At 54.7% G+C, this 19155-nt stretch overlaps 1 protein-coding gene across 1 annotated transcript in view; it reads left to right on the top strand.

The window, feature by feature from the left end:
• The window catches only part of lamb4 (laminin, beta 4), a 94993-nt gene that overhangs the window by 22482 nt on the left and 53356 nt on the right, over positions 1-19155 (top strand). The window contains exon 14 of the mRNA XM_075471235.1: positions 18541-18672. Within this exon, the coding sequence (XP_075327350.1) occupies positions 18541-18672 (132 nt within the window). The remainder of the gene's footprint in view (positions 1-18540; positions 18673-19155) is intronic.

Here is a 19155-nt window from a genome sequence, read left to right on the forward strand (position 1 = left end):
TGAGGGTAGGATCTCGTTCTTTCGGTCCCTACCCACAGCTCGTGGCCAAAGGTGAGGGTAGGATCTCGTTCTTTCGGTCCCTACCCACAGCTAGTGGCCAAAGGTGAGGGTAGGATCTCGTTCTTTCGGTCCCTACCCACAGCTCGTGGCCAAAGGTGAGGGTAGGATCTCGTTCTTTCAGTCAATACCCACAGCTCGTGGCCATAGGTGAGGGTAGGATCTCGTTCTTTCGGTCCCTACCCACAGCTCGTGGCCAATGGTGAGGGTAGGATCTCGTTCTTTCGGTCCCTACCCACAGCTCGTGCCCATAGGTGAGGGTAGGATCTCGTTCTTTCGGTGCCTACCCACAGCTCGTGACCATAGGTGAGGGTAGGATCTCGTTCTTTCGGTCCCTACCCACAGCTCGTGACCATAGGTGAGGGTAGGAACTCGTTCTTTCGGTCCCTACCCACAGCTCGTGACCATAGGTGAGGGTAGGATCTCGTTCTTTCGGTCACTACCCACAGCTCGTGACCATAGGTGAGGGTAGGAACTCGTTCTTTCGGTCCCTACCCACAGCTCGTGACCATAGGTGAGGGTAGGAACTCGTTCTTTCGGTCCCTACCCACAGCTCGTGACCATAGGTGAGGGTAGGATCTCGTTCTTTTGGTCCCTACCCACAACTCGTGGCCAAAGGTGAGGGTAGGATCTCGTTCTTTCGGTCCCTACCCACAGCTCGTGGCCAAAGGTGAGGGTAGGATCTCGTTCTTTCGGTCCCTACCCACAGCTCGTGGCCAAAGGTGAGGGTAGGATCTCGTTCTTTCGGTCCCTACCCACAGCTCGTGGCCAAAGGTGAGGGTAGTATCTCGTTCTTTCGGTCCCTACCCACAGCTCGTGACCATAGGTGAGGGTAGGATCTCGTTCTTTCGGTCCCTACCCACAGCTCGTGGCCAAAGGTGAGGGTAGGATCTCGTTCTTTCGGTCCCTACCCACAGCTCGTGGCCATAGGTGAGGGTAGGATCTCGTTCTTTCGGTCACTACCCACAGCTCGTGCCCATAGGTGAGGGTAGGATGTCGTTCTTTCGGTCCCTACCCACAGCTCGTGACCATAGGTGAGGGTAGGATCTCGTTCTTTCGGTCCCTACCCACAACTCGTGACCATAGGTGAGGGTAGGAACTCGTTCTTTCGGTCCCTACCCACAGCTCGTGACCATAGGTGAGGGTAGGATCTCGTTCTTTCGGTCCCTACCCACAGCTCGTGGCCAAAGGTGAGGGTAGGATCTCGTTCTTTCAGTCAATATCCACAGCTCGTGGCCATAGGTGAGGGTAGGATCTCGTTCTTTCGGTCCCTACCCACAGCTCGTGGCCAATGGTGAGGGTAGGATCTCGTTCTTTCGGTCCCTACCCACAGCTCGTGCCCATAGGTGAGGGTAGGATCTCGTTCTTTCGGTCCCTACCCACAGCTCGTGACCATAGGTGAGGGTAGGATCTCGTTCTTTCGGTCCCTACCCACAGCTCGTGACCATAGGTGAGGGTAGGAACTCGTTCTTTCGGTCCCTACCCACAGCTCGTGACCATAGGTGAGGGTAGGATCTCGTTCTTTCGGTCACTACCCACAGCTCGTGACCATAGGTGAGGGTAGGAGCTCGTTCTTTCGGTCACTACCCACAGCTCGTGACCATAGGTGAGGGTAGGAGCTCGTTCTTTCGGTCACTACCCACAGCTCGTGACAATAGGTGAGGGTAGGAGCTCGTTCTTTCGGTCCCTATCCACAGCTCGTGACCATAGGTGAGGGTAGGAACTCGTTCTTTCGGTCCCTATCCACAGCTCGTGACCATAGGTGAGGGTAGGAACTCGTTCTTTCGGTCCCTACCCACAGCTCGTGGCCATAGGTGAGGGTAGGATCTCGTTCTTTCGGTCCCTACCCACAGCTCGTGGCCAAAGGTGAGGGTAGGATCTCGTTCTTTCGGTCCCTACCCACAGCTCGTGGCCAAAGGTGAGGGTAGGATCTCGTTCTTTCGGTCCCTACCCACAGCTCGTGGCCATAGGTGAGGGTAGGAACTCGTTCTTTCGGTCCCTACCCACAGCTCGTGGCCATAGGTGAGGGTAGGAACTCGTTCTTTCGGTCCCTACCCACAGCTCGTGACCATAGGTGAGGGTAGGAACTCGTTCTTTCGGTCCCTACCCACAGCTCGTGACCATAGGTGAGGGTAGGAACTCGTTCTTTCGGTCCCTACCCACAGCTCGTGACCATAGGTGAGGGTAGGATCTCGTTCTTTTGGTCCCTACCCACAACTCGTGGCCAAAGGTGAGGGTAGGATCTCGTTCTTTCGGTCCCTACCCACAGCTCGTGGCCAAAGGTGAGGGTAGGATCTCGTTCTTTCGGTCCCTACCCACAGCTCGTGGCCAAAGGTGAGGGTAGGATCTCGTTCTTTCGGTCCCTACCCACAGCTCGTGGCCAAAGGTGAGGGTAGTATCTCGTTCTTTCGGTCCCTACCCACAGCTCGTGACCATAGGTGAGGGTAGGATCTCGTTCTTTCGGTCCCTACCCACAGCTCGTGGCCAAAGGTGAGGGTAGGATCTCGTTCTTTCGGTCCCTACCCACAGCTCGTGGCCATAGGTGAGGGTAGGATCTCGTTCTTTCGGTCACTACCCACAGCTCGTGCCCATAGGTGAGGGTAGGATGTCGTTCTTTCGGTCCCTACCCACAGCTCGTGACCATAGGTGAGGGTAGGATCTCGTTCTTTCGGTCCCTACCCACAACTCGTGACCATAGGTGAGGGTAGGAACTCGTTCTTTCGGTCCCTACCCACAGCTCGTGACCATAGGTGAGGGTAGGATCTCGTTCTTTCGGTCACTACCCACAGCTCGTGACCATAGGTGAGGGTAGGAACTCGTTCTTTCGGTCACTACCCACAGCTCGTGACCATAGGTGAGGGTAGGAGCTCGTTCTTTCGGTCCCTATCCACAGCTCGTGACCATAGGTGAGGGTAGGAACTCGTTCTTTCGGTCCCTACCCACAGCTCGTGGCCATAGGTGAGGGTAGGATCTCGTTCTTTCGGTCCCTACCCACAGCTCGTGGCCAAAGGTGAGGGTAGGATCTCGTTCTTTCGGTCACTACCCACAGTTCGTGACCATAGGTGAGGGTAGGAACTCGTTCTTTTGGTCTCTCCCCACAGCTCGTGACCATAGGTGAGGTTAGGATCTCGTTCTTTTGGTCCCTACCCACAACTCGTGGCCAAAGGTGAGGGTAGGATCTCGTTCTTTCGGTCCCTACCCACAGCTCGTGGCCAAAGGTGAGGGTAGGATCTCGTTCTTTCGGTCCCTACCCACAGCTCGTGGCCAAAGGTGAGGGTAGGATCTCGTTCTTTCGGTCCCTACCCACAGCTCGTGGCCAAAGGTGAGGGTAGTATCTCGTTCTTTCGGTCCCTACCCACAGCTCGTGACCATAGGTGAGGGTAGGATCTCGTTCTTTCGGTCCCTACCCACAGCTCGTGGCCAAAGGTGAGGGTAGGATCTCGTTCTTTCGGTCCCTACCCACAGCTCGTGGCCATAGGTGAGGGTAGGATCTCGTTCTTTCGGTCACTACCCACAGCTCGTGCCCATAGGTGAGGGTAGGATGTCGTTCTTTCGGTCCCTACCCACAGCTCGTGACCATAGGTGAGGGTAGGATCTCGTTCTTTCGGTCCCTACCCACAACTCGTGACCATAGGTGAGGGTAGGAACTCGTTCTTTCGGTCCCTACCCACAGCTCGTGACCATAGGTGAGGGTAGGATCTCGTTCTTTCGGTCACTACCCACAGCTCGTGACCATAGGTGAGGGTAGGAACTCGTTCTTTCGGTCACTACCCACAGCTCGTGACCATAGGTGAGGGTAGGAGCTCGTTCTTTCGGTCCCTATCCACAGCTCGTGACCATAGGTGAGGGTAGGAACTCGTTCTTTCGGTCCCTACCCACAGCTCGTGGCCATAGGTGAGGGTAGGATCTCGTTCTTTCGGTCCCTACCCACAGCTCGTGGCCAAAGGTGAGGGTAGGATCTCGTTCTTTCGGTCACTACCCACAGTTCGTGACCATAGGTGAGGGTAGGAACTCGTTCTTTTGGTCTCTCCCCACAGCTCGTGACCATAGGTGAGGGTAGGAGCTCGTTCTTTCGGTCCCTATCAACAGCTCGTGACCATAGGTGAGGGTAGGAACTCGTTCTTTCGGTCCCTACCCACAGCTCGTGGCCATAGGTGAGGGTAGGATCTCGTTCTTTCGGTCCCTACCCGCAGCTCGTGGCCAAAGGTGAGGGTAGGATCTCGTTCTTTCGGTCCCTACCCACAGCTCGTGGCCAAAGGTGAGGGTAGGAACTCGTTCTTTCGGTCCCTACCCACAGCTCGTGACCATAGGTGAGGGTAGGAACTCGTTCTTTTGGTCCCTACCCACAACTCGTGGCCAAAGGTGAGGGTAGGATCTCGTTCTTTCGGTCCCTACCCACAGCTCGTGGCCAAAGGTGAGGGTAGGATCTCGTTCTTTCGGTCCCTACCCACAGCTCGTGGCCAAAGGTGAGGGTAGGATCTCGTTCTTTCGGTCCCTACCCACAGCTCGTGGCCAAAGGTGAGGGTAGGATCTCGTTCTTTCGGTCCCTACCCACAGCTCGTGACCATAGGTGAGGGTAGGAGCTCGTTCTTTCGGTCCCTATCCACAGCTCGTGACCATAGGTGAGGGTAGGAACTCGTTCTTTCGGTCCCTACCCACAGCTCGTGGCCATAGGTGAGGGTAGGATCTCGTTCTTTCGGTCCCTACCCACAGCTCGTGGCCAAAGGTGAGGGTAGGATCTCGTTCTTTCGGTCACTACCCACAGTTCGTGACCATAGGTGAGGGTAGGAACTCGTTCTTTTGGTCTCTCCCCACAGCTCGTGACCATAGGTGAGGGTAGGATCTCGTTCTTTTGGTCCCTACCCACAACTCGTGGCCAAAGGTGAGGGTAGGATCTCGTTCTTTCGGTCCCTACCCACAGCTCGTGGCCAAAGGTGAGGGTAGGATCTCGTTCTTTCGGTCCCTACCCACAGCTCGTGGCCAAAGGTGAGGGTAGGATCTCGTTCTTTCGGTCCCTACCCACAGCTCGTGGCCAAAGGTGAGGGTAGTATCTCGTTCTTTCGGTCCCTACCCACAGCTCGTGACCATAGGTGAGGGTAGGATCTCGTTCTTTCGGTCCCTACCCACAGCTCGTGGCCAAAGGTGAGGGTAGGATCTCGTTCTTTCGGTCCCTACCCACAGCTCGTGGCCATAGGTGAGGGTAGGATCTCGTTCTTTCGGTCACTACCCACAGCTCGTGCCCATAGGTGAGGGTAGGATGTCGTTCTTTCGGTCCCTACCCACAGCTCGTGACCATAGGTGAGGGTAGGATCTCGTTCTTTCGGTCCCTACCCACAACTCGTGACCATAGGTGAGGGTAGGAACTCGTTCTTTCGGTCCCTACCCACAGCTCGTGACCATAGGTGAGGGTAGGATCTCGTTCTTTCGGTCACTACCCACAGCTCGTGACCATAGGTGAGGGTAGGAACTCGTTCTTTCGGTCACTACCCACAGCTCGTGACCATAGGTGAGGGTAGGAGCTCGTTCTTTCGGTCCCTATCCACAGCTCGTGACCATAGGTGAGGGTAGGAACTCGTTCTTTCGGTCCCTACCCACAGCTCGTGGCCATAGGTGAGGGTAGGATCTCGTTCTTTCGGTCCCTACCCACAGCTCGTGGCCAAAGGTGAGGGTAGGATCTCGTTCTTTCGGTCACTACCCACAGTTCGTGACCATAGGTGAGGGTAGGAACTCGTTCTTTTGGTCTCTCCCCACAGCTCGTGACCATAGGTGAGGGTAGGAGCTCGTTCTTTCGGTCCCTATCAACAGCTCGTGACCATAGGTGAGGGTAGGAACTCGTTCTTTCGGTCCCTACCCACAGCTCGTGGCCATAGGTGAGGGTAGGATCTCGTTCTTTCGGTCCCTACCCGCAGCTCGTGGCCAAAGGTGAGGGTAGGATCTCGTTCTTTCGGTCCCTACCCACAGCTCGTGGCCAAAGGTGAGGGTAGGAACTCGTTCTTTCGGTCCCTACCCACAGCTCGTGACCATAGGTGAGGGTAGGAACTCGTTCTTTTGGTCCCTACCCACAACTCGTGGCCAAAGGTGAGGGTAGGATCTCGTTCTTTCGGTCCCTACCCACAGCTCGTGGCCAAAGGTGAGGGTAGGATCTCGTTCTTTCGGTCCCTACCCACAGCTCGTGGCCAAAGGTGAGGGTAGGATCTCGTTCTTTCGGTCCCTACCCACAGCTCGTGGCCAAAGGTGAGGGTAGGATCTCGTTCTTTCGGTCCCTACCCACAGCTCGTGACCATAGGTGAGGGTAGGATCTCGTTCTTTCGGTCCCTACCCACAGCTCCTGGCCAAAGGTGAGGGTAGGATCTCGTTCTTTCGGTCCCTACCCACAGCTCGTGGCCATAGGTGAGGGTAGGATCTCGTTCTTTTGGTCCCTACCCACAGCTCGTGACCATAGGTGAGGGTAGGATCTCGTTCTTTCGGTCACTACCCACAGTTCGTGACCATAGGTGAGGGTAGGAACTCGTTCTTTTGGTCTCTCCCCACAGCTCGTGACCATAGGTGAGGGTAGGATCTCGTTCTTTTGGTCCCTACCCACAACTCGTGGCCAAAGGTGAGGGTAGGATCTCGTTCTTTCGGTCCCTACCCACAGCTCGTGGCCAAAGGTGAGGGTAGGATCTCGTTCTTTCGGTCCCTACCCACAGCTCGTGGCCAAAGGTGAGGGTAGGATCTCGTTCTTTCGGTCCCTACCCACAGCTCGTGGCCAAAGGTGAGGGTAGTATCTCGTTCTTTCGGTCCCTACCCACAGCTCGTGACCATAGGTGAGGGTAGGATCTCGTTCTTTCGGTCCCTACCCACAGCTCGTGGCCAAAGGTGAGGGTAGGATCTCGTTCTTTCGGTCCCTACCCACAGCTCGTGGCCATAGGTGAGGGTAGGATCTGGTTCTTTCGGTCACTACCCACAGCTCGTGCCCATAGGTGAGGGTAGGATGTCGTTCTTTCGGTCCCTACCCACAGCTCGTGACCATAGGTGAGGGTAGGATCTCGTTCTTTCGGTCCCTACCCACAACTCGTGACCATAGGTGAGGGTAGGAACTCGTTCTTTCGGTCCCTACCCACAGCTCGTGACCATAGGTGAGGGTAGGATCTCGTTCTTTCGGTCACTACCCACAGCTCGTGACCATAGGTGAGGGTAGGAACTCGTTCTTTCGGTCACTACCCACAGCTCGTGACCATAGGTGAGGGTAGGAGCTCGTTCTTTCGGTCCCTATCCACAGCTCGTGACCATAGGTGAGGGTAGGAACTCGTTCTTTCGGTCCCTACCCACAGCTCGTGGCCATAGGTGAGGGTAGGATCTCGTTCTTTCGGTCCCTACCCACAGCTCGTGGCCAAAGGTGAGGGTAGGATCTCGTTCTTTCGGTCACTACCCACAGTTCGTGACCATAGGTGAGGGTAGGAACTCGTTCTTTTGGTCTCTCCCCACAGCTCGTGACCATAGGTGAGGGTAGGAGCTCGTTCTTTCGGTCCCTATCAACAGCTCGTGACCATAGGTGAGGGTAGGAACTCGTTCTTTCGGTCCCTACCCACAGCTCGTGGCCATAGGTGAGGGTAGGATCTCGTTCTTTCGGTCCCTACCCGCAGCTCGTGGCCAAAGGTGAGGGTAGGATCTCGTTCTTTCGGTCCCTACCCACAGCTCGTGGCCAAAGGTGAGGGTAGGAACTCGTTCTTTCGGTCCCTACCCACAGCTCGTGACCATAGGTGAGGGTAGGAACTCGTTCTTTTGGTCCCTACCCACAACTCGTGGCCAAAGGTGAGGGTAGGATCTCGTTCTTTCGGTCCCTACCCACAGCTCGTGGCCAAAGGTGAGGGTAGGATCTCGTTCTTTCGGTCCCTACCCACAGCTCGTGGCCAAAGGTGAGGGTAGGATCTCGTTCTTTCGGTCCCTACCCACAGCTCGTGGCCAAAGGTGAGGGTAGGATCTCGTTCTTTCGGTCCCTACCCACAGCTCGTGACCATAGGTGAGGGTAGGATCTCGTTCTTTCGGTCCCTACCCACAGCTCCTGGCCAAAGGTGAGGGTAGGATCTCGTTCTTTCGGTCCCTACCCACAGCTCGTGGCCATAGGTGAGGGTAGGATCTCGTTCTTTTGGTCCCTACCCACAGCTCGTGACCATAGGTGAGGGTAGGATCTCGTTCTTTCGGTCACTACCCACAGCTCGTGCCCATAGGTGAGGGTAGGATGTCGTTCTTTCGGTCCCTACCCACAGCTCGTGACCATAGGTGAGGGTAGGATCTCGTTTTTTCGGTCCCTACCCACAGCTCGTGACCATAGGTGAGGGTAGGAACTCGTTCTTTCGGTCCCTACCCACAGCTCGTGACCATAGGTGAGGGTAGGATCTCGTTCTTTCGGTCACTACCCACAGCTCGTGACCATAGGTGAGGGTAGGATCTCGTTCTTTCGGTCACTACCCACAGCTCGTGACCATAGGTGAGGGTAGGAGCTCGTTCTTTCGGTCCCTATCCACAGCTCGTGACCATAGGTGAGGGTAGGAACTCGTTCTTTCGGTCCCTACCCACAGCTCGTGGCCATAGGTGAGGGTAGGATCTCGTTCTTTCGGTCCCTACCCACAGCTCGTGGCCAAAGGTGAGGGTAGGATCTCGTTCTTTCGGTCCCTACCCACAGCTCGTGGCCAAAGGTGAGGGTAGGATCTCGTTCTTTCGGTCCCTACCCACAGCTCGTGGCCATAGGTGAGGGTAGGAACTCGTTCTTTCGGTCCCTACCCACAGCTCGTGACCATAGGTGAGGGTAGGAACTCGTTCTTTCGGTCCCTACCCACAGGTCGTGACCATAGGTGAGGGTAGGATCTCGTTCTTTCGGTCCCTACCCACAGCTCGTGGCCAAGGGTGAGGGTAAGATCTCGTTCTTTCGGTCCCTACCCACAGCTCGTGGCCAAGGGTGAGGGTAAGATCTCGTTCTTTCGGTCCCTACCCACAGCTCGTGACCATAGGTGAGGGTAGGATCTCGTTCTTTCGGTCCCTACCCACAGCTCGTGGCCAAAGGTGAGGGTAGGAACTCGTTCTTTCGGTCCCTACCCACAGCTCGTGACCATAGGTGAGGGTAGGAACTCGTTCTTTCGGTCCCTACCCACAGCTCGTGACCATAGGTGAGGGTAGGATCTCGTTCTTTTGGTCCCTACCCACAACTCGTGGCCAAAGGTGAGGGTAGGATCTCGTTCTTTCGGTCCCTACCCACAGCTCGTGGCCAAAGGTGAGGGTAGGATCTCGTTCTTTCGGTCCCTACCCACAGCTCGTGGCCAAAGGTGAGGGTAGGATCTCGTTCTTTCGGTCCCTACCCACAGCTCGTGGCCAAAGGTGAGGGTAGGATCTCGTTCTTTCGGTCCCTACCCACAGCTCGTGACCATAGGTGAGGGTAGGATCTCGTTCTTTCGGTCCCTACCCACAGCTCCTGGCCAAAGGTGAGGGTAGGATCTCGTTCTTTCGGTCCCTACCCACAGCTCGTGGCCATAGGTGAGGGTAGGATCTCGTTCTTTTGGTCCCTACCCACAGCTCGTGACCATAGGTGAGGGTAGGATCTCGTTCTTTCGGTCACTACCCACAGCTCGTGCCCATAGGTGAGGGTAGGATGTCGTTCTTTCGGTCCCTACCCACAGCTCGTGACCATAGGTGAGGGTAGGATCTCGTTCTTTCGGTCACTACCCACAGCTCGTGACCATAGGTGAGGGTAGGAGCTCGTTCTTTCGGTCACTACCCACAGCTCGTGACCATAGGTGAGGGTAGGAGCTCGTTCTTTCGGTCACTACCCACAGCTCGTGACAATAGGTGAGGGTAGGAGCTCGTTCTTTCGGTCCCTATCCACAGCTCGTGACCATAGGTGAGGGTAGGAACTCGTTCTTTCGGTCCCTATCCACAGCTCGTGACCATAGGTGAGGGTAGGAACTCGTTCTTTCGGTCCCTACCCACAGCTCGTGGCCATAGGTGAGGGTAGGATCTCGTTCTTTCGGTCCCTACCCACAGCTCGTGGCCAAAGGTGAGGGTAGGATCTCGTTCTTTCGGTCCCTACCCACAGCTCGTGGCCAAAGGTGAGGGTAGGATCTCGTTCTTTCGGTCCCTACCCACAGCTCGTGGCCATAGGTGAGGGTAGGAACTCGTTCTTTCGGTCCCTACCCACAGCTCGTGGCCATAGGTGAGGGTAGGAACTCGTTCTTTCGGTCCCTACCCACAGCTCGTGACCATAGGTGAGGGTAGGAACTCGTTCTTTCGGTCCCTACCCACAGCTCGTGACCATAGGTGAGGGTAGGAACTCGTTCTTTCGGTCCCTACCCACAGCTCGTGACCATAGGTGAGGGTAGGATCTCGTTCTTTTGGTCCCTACCCACAACTCGTGGCCAAAGGTGAGGGTAGGATCTCGTTCTTTCGGTCCCTACCCACAGCTCGTGGCCAAAGGTGAGGGTAGGATCTCGTTCTTTCGGTCCCTACCCACAGCTCGTGGCCAAAGGTGAGGGTAGGATCTCGTTCTTTCGGTCCCTACCCACAGCTCGTGGCCAAAGGTGAGGGTAGTATCTCGTTCTTTCGGTCCCTACCCACAGCTCGTGACCATAGGTGAGGGTAGGATCTCGTTCTTTCGGTCCCTACCCACAGCTCGTGGCCAAAGGTGAGGGTAGGATCTCGTTCTTTCGGTCCCTACCCACAGCTCGTGGCCATAGGTGAGGGTAGGATCTCGTTCTTTCGGTCACTACCCACAGCTCGTGCCCATAGGTGAGGGTAGGATGTCGTTCTTTCGGTCCCTACCCACAGCTCGTGACCATAGGTGAGGGTAGGATCTCGTTCTTTCGGTCCCTACCCACAACTCGTGACCATAGGTGAGGGTAGGAACTCGTTCTTTCGGTCCCTACCCACAGCTCGTGACCATAGGTGAGGGTAGGATCTCGTTCTTTCGGTCACTACCCACAGCTCGTGACCATAGGTGAGGGTAGGAACTCGTTCTTTCGGTCACTACCCACAGCTCGTGACCATAGGTGAGGGTAGGAGCTCGTTCTTTCGGTCCCTATCCACAGCTCGTGACCATAGGTGAGGGTAGGAACTCGTTCTTTCGGTCCCTACCCACAGCTCGTGGCCATAGGTGAGGGTAGGATCTCGTTCTTTCGGTCCCTACCCACAGCTCGTGGCCAAAGGTGAGGGTAGGATCTCGTTCTTTCGGTCACTACCCACAGTTCGTGACCATAGGTGAGGGTAGGAACTCGTTCTTTTGGTCTCTCCCCACAGCTCGTGACCATAGGTGAGGGTAGGATCTCGTTCTTTTGGTCCCTACCCACAACTCGTGGCCAAAGGTGAGGGTAGGATCTCGTTCTTTCGGTCCCTACCCACAGCTCGTGGCCAAAGGTGAGGGTAGGATCTCGTTCTTTCGGTCCCTACCCACAGCTCGTGGCCAAAGGTGAGGGTAGGATCTCGTTCTTTCGGTCCCTACCCACAGCTCGTGGCCAAAGGTGAGGGTAGTATCTCGTTCTTTCGGTCCCTACCCACAGCTCGTGACCATAGGTGAGGGTAGGATCTCGTTCTTTCGGTCCCTACCCACAGCTCGTGGCCAAAGGTGAGGGTAGGATCTCGTTCTTTCGGTCCCTACCCACAGCTCGTGGCCATAGGTGAGGGTAGGATCTCGTTCTTTCGGTCACTACCCACAGCTCGTGCCCATAGGTGAGGGTAGGATGTCGTTCTTTCGGTCCCTACCCACAGCTCGTGACCATAGGTGAGGGTAGGATCTCGTTCTTTCGGTCCCTACCCACAACTCGTGACCATAGGTGAGGGTAGGAACTCGTTCTTTCGGTCCCTACCCACAGCTCGTGACCATAGGTGAGGGTAGGATCTCGTTCTTTCGGTCACTACCCACAGCTCGTGACCATAGGTGAGGGTAGGAACTCGTTCTTTCGGTCACTACCCACAGCTCGTGACCATAGGTGAGGGTAGGATCTCGTTCTTTCGGTCCCTATCCACAGCTCGTGACCATAGGTGAGGGTAGGAACTCGTTCTTTCGGTCCCTACCCACAGCTCGTGGCCATAGGTGAGGGTAGGATCTCGTTCTTTCGGTCCCTACCCACAGCTCGTGGCCAAAGGTGAGGGTAGGATCTCGTTCTTTCGGTCACTACCCACAGTTCGTGACCATAGGTGAGGGTAGGAACTCGTTCTTTTGGTCTCTCCCCACAGCTCGTGACCATAGGTGAGGGTAGGAGCTCGTTCTTTCGGTCCCTATCAACAGCTCGTGACCATAGGTGAGGGTAGGAACTCGTTCTTTCGGTCCCTACCCACAGCTCGTGGCCATAGGTGAGGGTAGGATCTCGTTCTTTCGGTCCCTACCCGCAGCTCGTGGCCAAAGGTGAGGGTAGGATCTCGTTCTTTCGGTCCCTACCCACAGCTCGTGGCCAAAGGTGAGGGTAGGAACTCGTTCTTTCGGTCCCTACCCACAGCTCGTGACCATAGGTGAGGGTAGGAACTCGTTCTTTCGGTCCCTACCCACAACTCGTGGCCAAAGGTGAGGGTAGGATCTCGTTCTTTCGGTCCCTACCCACAGCTCGTGGCCAAAGGTGAGGGTAGGATCTCGTTCTTTCGGTCCCTACCCACAGCTCGTGGCCAAAGGTGAGGGTAGGATCTCGTTCTTTCGGTCCCTACCCACAGCTCGTGGCCAAAGGTGAGGGTAGGATCTCGTTCTTTCGGTCCCTACCCACAGCTCGTGACCATAGGTGAGGGTAGGATCTCGTTCTTTCGGTCCCTACCCACAGCTCCTGGCCAAAGGTGAGGGTAGGATCTCGTTCTTTCGGTCCCTACCCACAGCTCGTGGCCATAGGTGAGGGTAGGATCTCGTTCTTTTGGTCCCTACCCACAGCTCGTGACCATAGGTGAGGGTAGGATCTCGTTCTTTCGGTCACTACCCACAGTTCGTGACCATAGGTGAGGGTAGGAACTCGTTCTTTTGGTCTCTCCCCACAGCTCGTGACCATAGGTGAGGGTAGGATCTCGTTCTTTTGGTCCCTACCCACAACTCGTGGCCAAAGGTGAGGGTAGGATCTCGTTCTTTCGGTCCCTACCCACAGCTCGTGGCCAAAGGTGAGGGTAGGATCTCGTTCTTTCGGTCCCTACCCACAGCTCGTGGCCAAAGGTGAGGGTAGGATCTCGTTCTTTCGGTCCCTACCCACAGCTCGTGGCCAAAGGTGAGGGTAGTATCTCGTTCTTTCGGTCCCTACCCACAGCTCGTGACCATAGGTGAGGGTAGGATCTCGTTCTTTCGGTCCCTACCCACAGCTCGTGGCCAAAGGTGAGGGTAGGATCTCGTTCTTTCGGTCCCTACCCACAGCTCGTGGCCATAGGTGAGGGTAGGATCTCGTTCTTTCGGTCACTACCCACAGCTCGTGCCCATAGGTGAGGGTAGGATGTCGTTCTTTCGGTCCCTACCCACAGCTCGTGACCATAGGTGAGGGTAGGATCTCGTTCTTTCGGTCCCTACCCACAACTCGTGACCATAGGTGAGGGTAGGAACTCGTTCTTTCGGTCCCTACCCACAGCTCGTGACCATAGGTGAGGGTAGGATCTCGTTCTTTCGGTCACTACCCACAGCTCGTGACCATAGGTGAGGGTAGGAACTCGTTCTTTCGGTCACTACCCACAGCTCGTGACCATAGGTGAGGGTAGGAGCTCGTTCTTTCGGTCCCTATCCACAGCTCGTGACCATAGGTGAGGGTAGGAACTCGTTCTTTCGGTCCCTACCCACAGCTCGTGGCCATAGGTGAGGGTAGGATCTCGTTCTTTCGGTCCCTACCCACAGCTCGTGGCCAAAGGTGAGGGTAGGATCTCGTTCTTTCGGTCACTACCCAGAGTTCGTGACCATAGGTGAGGGTAGGAACTCGTTCTTTTGGTCTCTCCCCACAGCTCGTGACCATAGGTGAGGGTAGGAGCTCGTTCTTTCGGTCCCTATCAACAGCTCGTGACCATAGGTGAGGGTAGGAACTCGTTCTTTCGGTCCCTACCCACAGCTCGTGGCCATAGGTGAGGGTAGGATCTCGTTCTTTCGGTCCCTACCCGCAGCTCGTGGCCAAAGGTGAGGGTAGGATCTCGTTCTTTCGGTCCCTACCCACAGCTCGTGGCCAAAGGTGAGGGTAGGAACTCGTTCTTTCGGTCCCTACCCACAGCTCGTGACCATAGGTGAGGGTAGGAACTCGTTCTTTTGGTCCCTACCCACAACTCGTGGCCAAAGGTGAGGGTAGGATCTCGTTCTTTCGGTCCCTACCCACAGCTCGTGGCCAAAGTTGAGGGTAGGATCTCGTTCTTTCGGTCCCTACCCACAGCTCGTGGCCAAAGGTGAGGGTAGGATCTCGTTCTTTCGGTCCCTACCCACAGCTCGTGGCCAAAGGTGAGGGTAGGATCTCGTTCTTTCGGTCCCTACCCACAGCTCGTGACCATAGGTGAGGGTAGGATCTCGTTCTTTCGGTCCCTACCCACAGCTCCTGGCCAAAGGTGAGGGTAGGATCTCGTTCTTTTGGTCCCTACCCACAGCTCGTGACCATAGGTGAGGGTAGGATCTCGTTCTTTCGGTCACTACCCACAGCTCGTGCCCATAGGTGAGGGTAGGATGTCGTTCTTTCGGTCCCTACCCACAGCTCGTGACCATAGGTGAGGGTAGGATCTCGTTCTTTCGGTCCCTACCCACAGCTCGTGACCATAGGTGAGGGTAGGAACTCGTTCTTTCGGTCCCTACCCACAGCTCGTGACCATAGGTGAGGGTAGGATCTCGTTCTTTCGGTCACTACCCACAGCTCGTGACCATAGGTGAGGGTAGGATCTCGTTCTTTCGGTCACTACCCACAGCTCGTGACCATAGGTGAGGGTAGGAGCTCGTTCTTTCGGTCCCTATCCACAGCTCGTGACCATAGGTGAGGGTAGGAACTCGTTCTTTCGGTCCCTACCCACAGCTCGTGGCCATAGGTGAGGGTAGGATCTCGTTCTTTCGGTCCCTACCCACAGCTCGTGGCCAAAGGTGAGGGTAGGATCTCGTTCTTTCGGTCCCTACCCACAGCTCGTGGCCAAAGGTGAGGGTAGGATCTCGTTCTTTCGGTCCCTACCCACAGCTCGTGGCCATAGGTGAGGGTAGGAACTCGTTCTTTCGGTCCCTACCCACAGCTCGTGACCATAGGTGAGGGTAGGAACTCGTTCTTTCGGTCCCTACCCACAGGTCGTGACCATAGGTGAGGGTAGGATCTCGTTCTTTCGGTCCCTACCCACAGCTCGTGGCCAAAGGTGAGGGTAGGATCTCGTTCTTTCGGTCCCTACCCACAGCTCGTGGCCAAGGGTGAGGGTAAGATCTCGTTCTTTCGGTCCCTACCCACAGCTCGTGACCATAGGTGAGGGTAGGATCTCGTTCTTTCGGTCCCTACCCACAGCTCGTGGCCAAAGGTGAGGGTAGGAACTCGTTCTTTCGGTCCCTACCCACAGCTCGTGACCATAGGTGAGGGTAGGAACTCGTTCTTTCGGTCCCTACCCACAGCTCGTGACCATAGGTGAGGGTAGGATCTCGTTCTTTTGGTCCCTACCCACAACTCGTGGCCAAAGGTGAGGGTAGGATCTCGTTCTTTCGGTCCCTACCCACAGCTCGTGGCCAAAGGTGAGGGTAGGATCTCGTTCTTTCGGTCCCTACCCACAGCTCGTGGCCAAAGGTGAGGGTAGGATCTCGTTCTTTCGGTCCCTACCCACAGCTCGTGGCCAAAGGTGAGGGTAGGATCTCGTTCTTTCGGTCCCTACCCACAGCTCGTGACCATAGGTGAGGGTAGGATCTCGTTCTTTCGGTCCCTACCCACAGCTCCTGGCCAAAGGTGAGGGTAGGATCTCGTTCTTTCGGTCCCTACCCACAGCTCGTGGCCATAGGTGAGGGTAGGATCTCGTTCTTTTGGTCCCTACCCACAGCTCGTGACCATAGGTGAGGGTAGGATCTCGTTCTTTCGGTCACTACCCACAGCTCGTGCCCATAGGTGAGGGTAGGATGTCGTTCTTTCGGTCCCTACCCACAGCTCGTGACCATAGGTGAGGGTAGGATCTCGTTCTTTCGGTCCCTACCCACAGCTCGTGACCATAGGTGAGGGTAGGAACTCGTTCTTTCGGTCCCTACCCACAGCTCGTGACCATAGGTGAGGGTAGGATCTCGTTCTTTCGGTCACTACCCACAGCTCGTGACCATAGGTGAGGGTAGGATCTCGTTCTTTCGGTCACTACCCACAGCTCGTGACCATAGGTGAGGGTAGGAGCTCGTTCTTTCGGTCCCTATCCACAGCTCGTGACCATAGGTGAGGGTAGGAACTCGTTCTTTCGGTCCCTACCCACAGCTCGTGGCCATAGGTGAGGGTAGGATCTCGTTCTTTCGGTCCCTACCCACAGCTCGTGGCCAAAGGTGAGGGTAGGATCTCGTTCTTTCGGTCCCTACCCACAGCTCGTGGCCAAAGGTGAGGGTAGGATCTCGTTCTTTCGGTCCCTACCCACAGCTCGTGGCCATAGGTGAGGGTAGGAACTCGTTCTTTCGGTCCCTACCCACAGCTCGTGACCATAGGTGAGGGTAGGAACTCGTTCTTTCGGTCCCTACCCACAGGTCGTGACCATAGGTGAGGGTAGGATCTCGTTCTTTCGGTCCCTACCCACAGCTCGTGGCCAAAGGTGAGGGTAGGATCTCGTTCTTTCGGTCCCTACCCACAGCTCGTGGCCAAGGGTGAGGGTAAGATCTCGTTCTTTCGGTCCCTACCCACAGCTCGTGACCATAGGTGAGGGTAGGATCTCGTTCTTTCGGTCCCTACCCACAGCTCGTGGCCAAAGGTGAGGGTAGGAGCTCGTTCTTTCGGTCCCTACCCACAGCTCGTGGCCATAGGTGAGGGTAGGATCTCGTTCTTTCGGTCCCTACCCACAGCTCGTGACCATAGGTGAGGGTAGGATCTCGTTCTTTCGGTCACTACCCACAGCTCGTGCCCATAGGTGAGGGTAGGATCTCGTTCTTTCGGTCCCTACCCACAGCTCGTGACCATAGGTGAGGGTAGGATCTCGTTCTTTCGGTCCCTACCCACAGCTCGTGACCATAGGTGAGGGTAGGAACTCGTTCTTTCGGTCCCTACCCACAGCTCGTGACCATAGGTGAGGGTAGGAACTCGTTCTTTCGGTCACTACCCACAGCTCGTGACCATAGGTGAGGGTAGGATCTCGTTCTTTCGGTCCCTATCCACAGCTCCTGACCATAGGTGAGGGTAGGAACTCGTTCTTTCGGTCCCTACCCACAGCTCGTGACCATAGGTGAGGGTAGGAACTCGTTCTTTCGGTCACTACCCACAGCTCGTGACCATAGGTGAGGGTAGGAACTCGTTCTTTCGGTCACTACCCACAGCTCGTGACCATAGGTGAGGGTAGGATCTCGTTCTTTCGATCACTACCCACAGCTCGTGACCATAGGTGAGGGTAGGATCTCGTTCTTTCGGTCCCTACCCACAGCTCGTGACCATAGGTGAGGGTAGGAACTCGTTCTTTCGATCACTACCCACAGCCTGTGACCATAGGTGAGGGTAGGAACATAGATTGACCGGTAAATCGAGAGCTTGGCCTTCTGGCTCAGCTCCTTCTTCACCACGACGGGCCGGTGCAGAGCCCGCATCACTGCAGACGCCGCACCGATCCGTCTGTCAATCTCCTGCTCCATTCGTCCCTCACTCGTGAACAAGACCCCGAGATACCTGAACTCCTCCACTTGGGGAAGGATCTCATTCCTGACCCGGAGAGGGCAAATTCTTATTTCATGGGTAAATTAATCAATCTTTAATGAGGTACTACAAACCCATATGTACAACACACATACACACATAAGTGCATTATAGTGTTGTTATATGCATCACATTCGCAGGGCTTCGTATGGTGCAACAATCGCTACTGCCAGTAGATGTCACCCAAGGGAATTGAATGAAGCTTCGGGTAGTGAAGCACTTTATGACACAATGGTTCAAAATGATTCAATGCTTCAGAAAGCCTCGTTTTGCCATCACTACTTACATGTATAACACAAATGTGGGTAGTTATATAAGTTTTAATACACCACCAACCTGTAAAACAGGAGAAAGAATGAGACAGGCGACCATTTGCTTCTGTTCAATGCAGCTTCGCTCGGTAGAATAAGGAAGTAAACAAGAGTCGCGGAGAAGCAACTGCCCACACAGCCCCCTACTGGTGACACTGAAAAGCTCTTTAATTGCGCTCTTACCAAGATGTAATAATTTACCATTTTGGCACATATTAACATATTTCTTTCACAGGAATAATATTTTCAAACTAAAACAAACAAAATTACATAAAATGTGTTCTCACATTTCATGAGCGTCACACCTACATATTTCCTCCCATTTCTCCTCTGAAAGCCTCCAACGAGCCTGTTTTTTCCCATTTCCCTTTTCTGAACACTCCCTTTCTTTGTGTTTACAGGTAGATCCGGTAGCTTTGCCTCCATGTGAGCATTACTTCAGACAGCAGGGCTTTGACTTTAAGGTTTCCAATGGACAAGTGGTTTTGGTTCGGAGGACTCGTGGACTCCCCCGCCAGAGGAGACAGGGACAGGTGGGATTCATTTCCAGTTTCACTTTCAACAATGAGAGCACTGGAAAAACATCAAAGTCTTACCAATTATATTTGTCTGATTTCTAGTCAAAATATCTCATTACACTTAATATCAGACACAATTGCCTAACAAGTTCTATTTCAGCCAGATATAGGGACTTGTTTGAAGACGATACATCTGGAATATCTTGTTAAGTGAAAAAGTCTTGAAAACAAATTGTTTTGAGTCGGATTTCACATGAAACAAGCTTTTTTTGACATTTGAAGAGGTTTTTAAACTAATTTCAAGATAATTTTTATCTCAAAAGTCCCAAATATCACATCTTATTTCAAGAAATCTTGACAAGCCGATTTTAACTAGTTCCATTGGAAGATTTATTTTGCTTATTTCAAACAAAAAGTCTTGTATTTGTTGTTTTTCTTACTTATTTTTGGAGGGGCATTTTTTCCAGTGAGACTACTGTCGTACTTTCCAGCCAATCG

Source organism: Odontesthes bonariensis, chromosome 7, assembly GCF_027942865.1.
Source record: "Odontesthes bonariensis isolate fOdoBon6 chromosome 7, fOdoBon6.hap1, whole genome shotgun sequence".
Classification (NCBI taxonomy): domain Eukaryota; kingdom Metazoa; phylum Chordata; class Actinopteri; order Atheriniformes; family Atherinopsidae; genus Odontesthes; species Odontesthes bonariensis.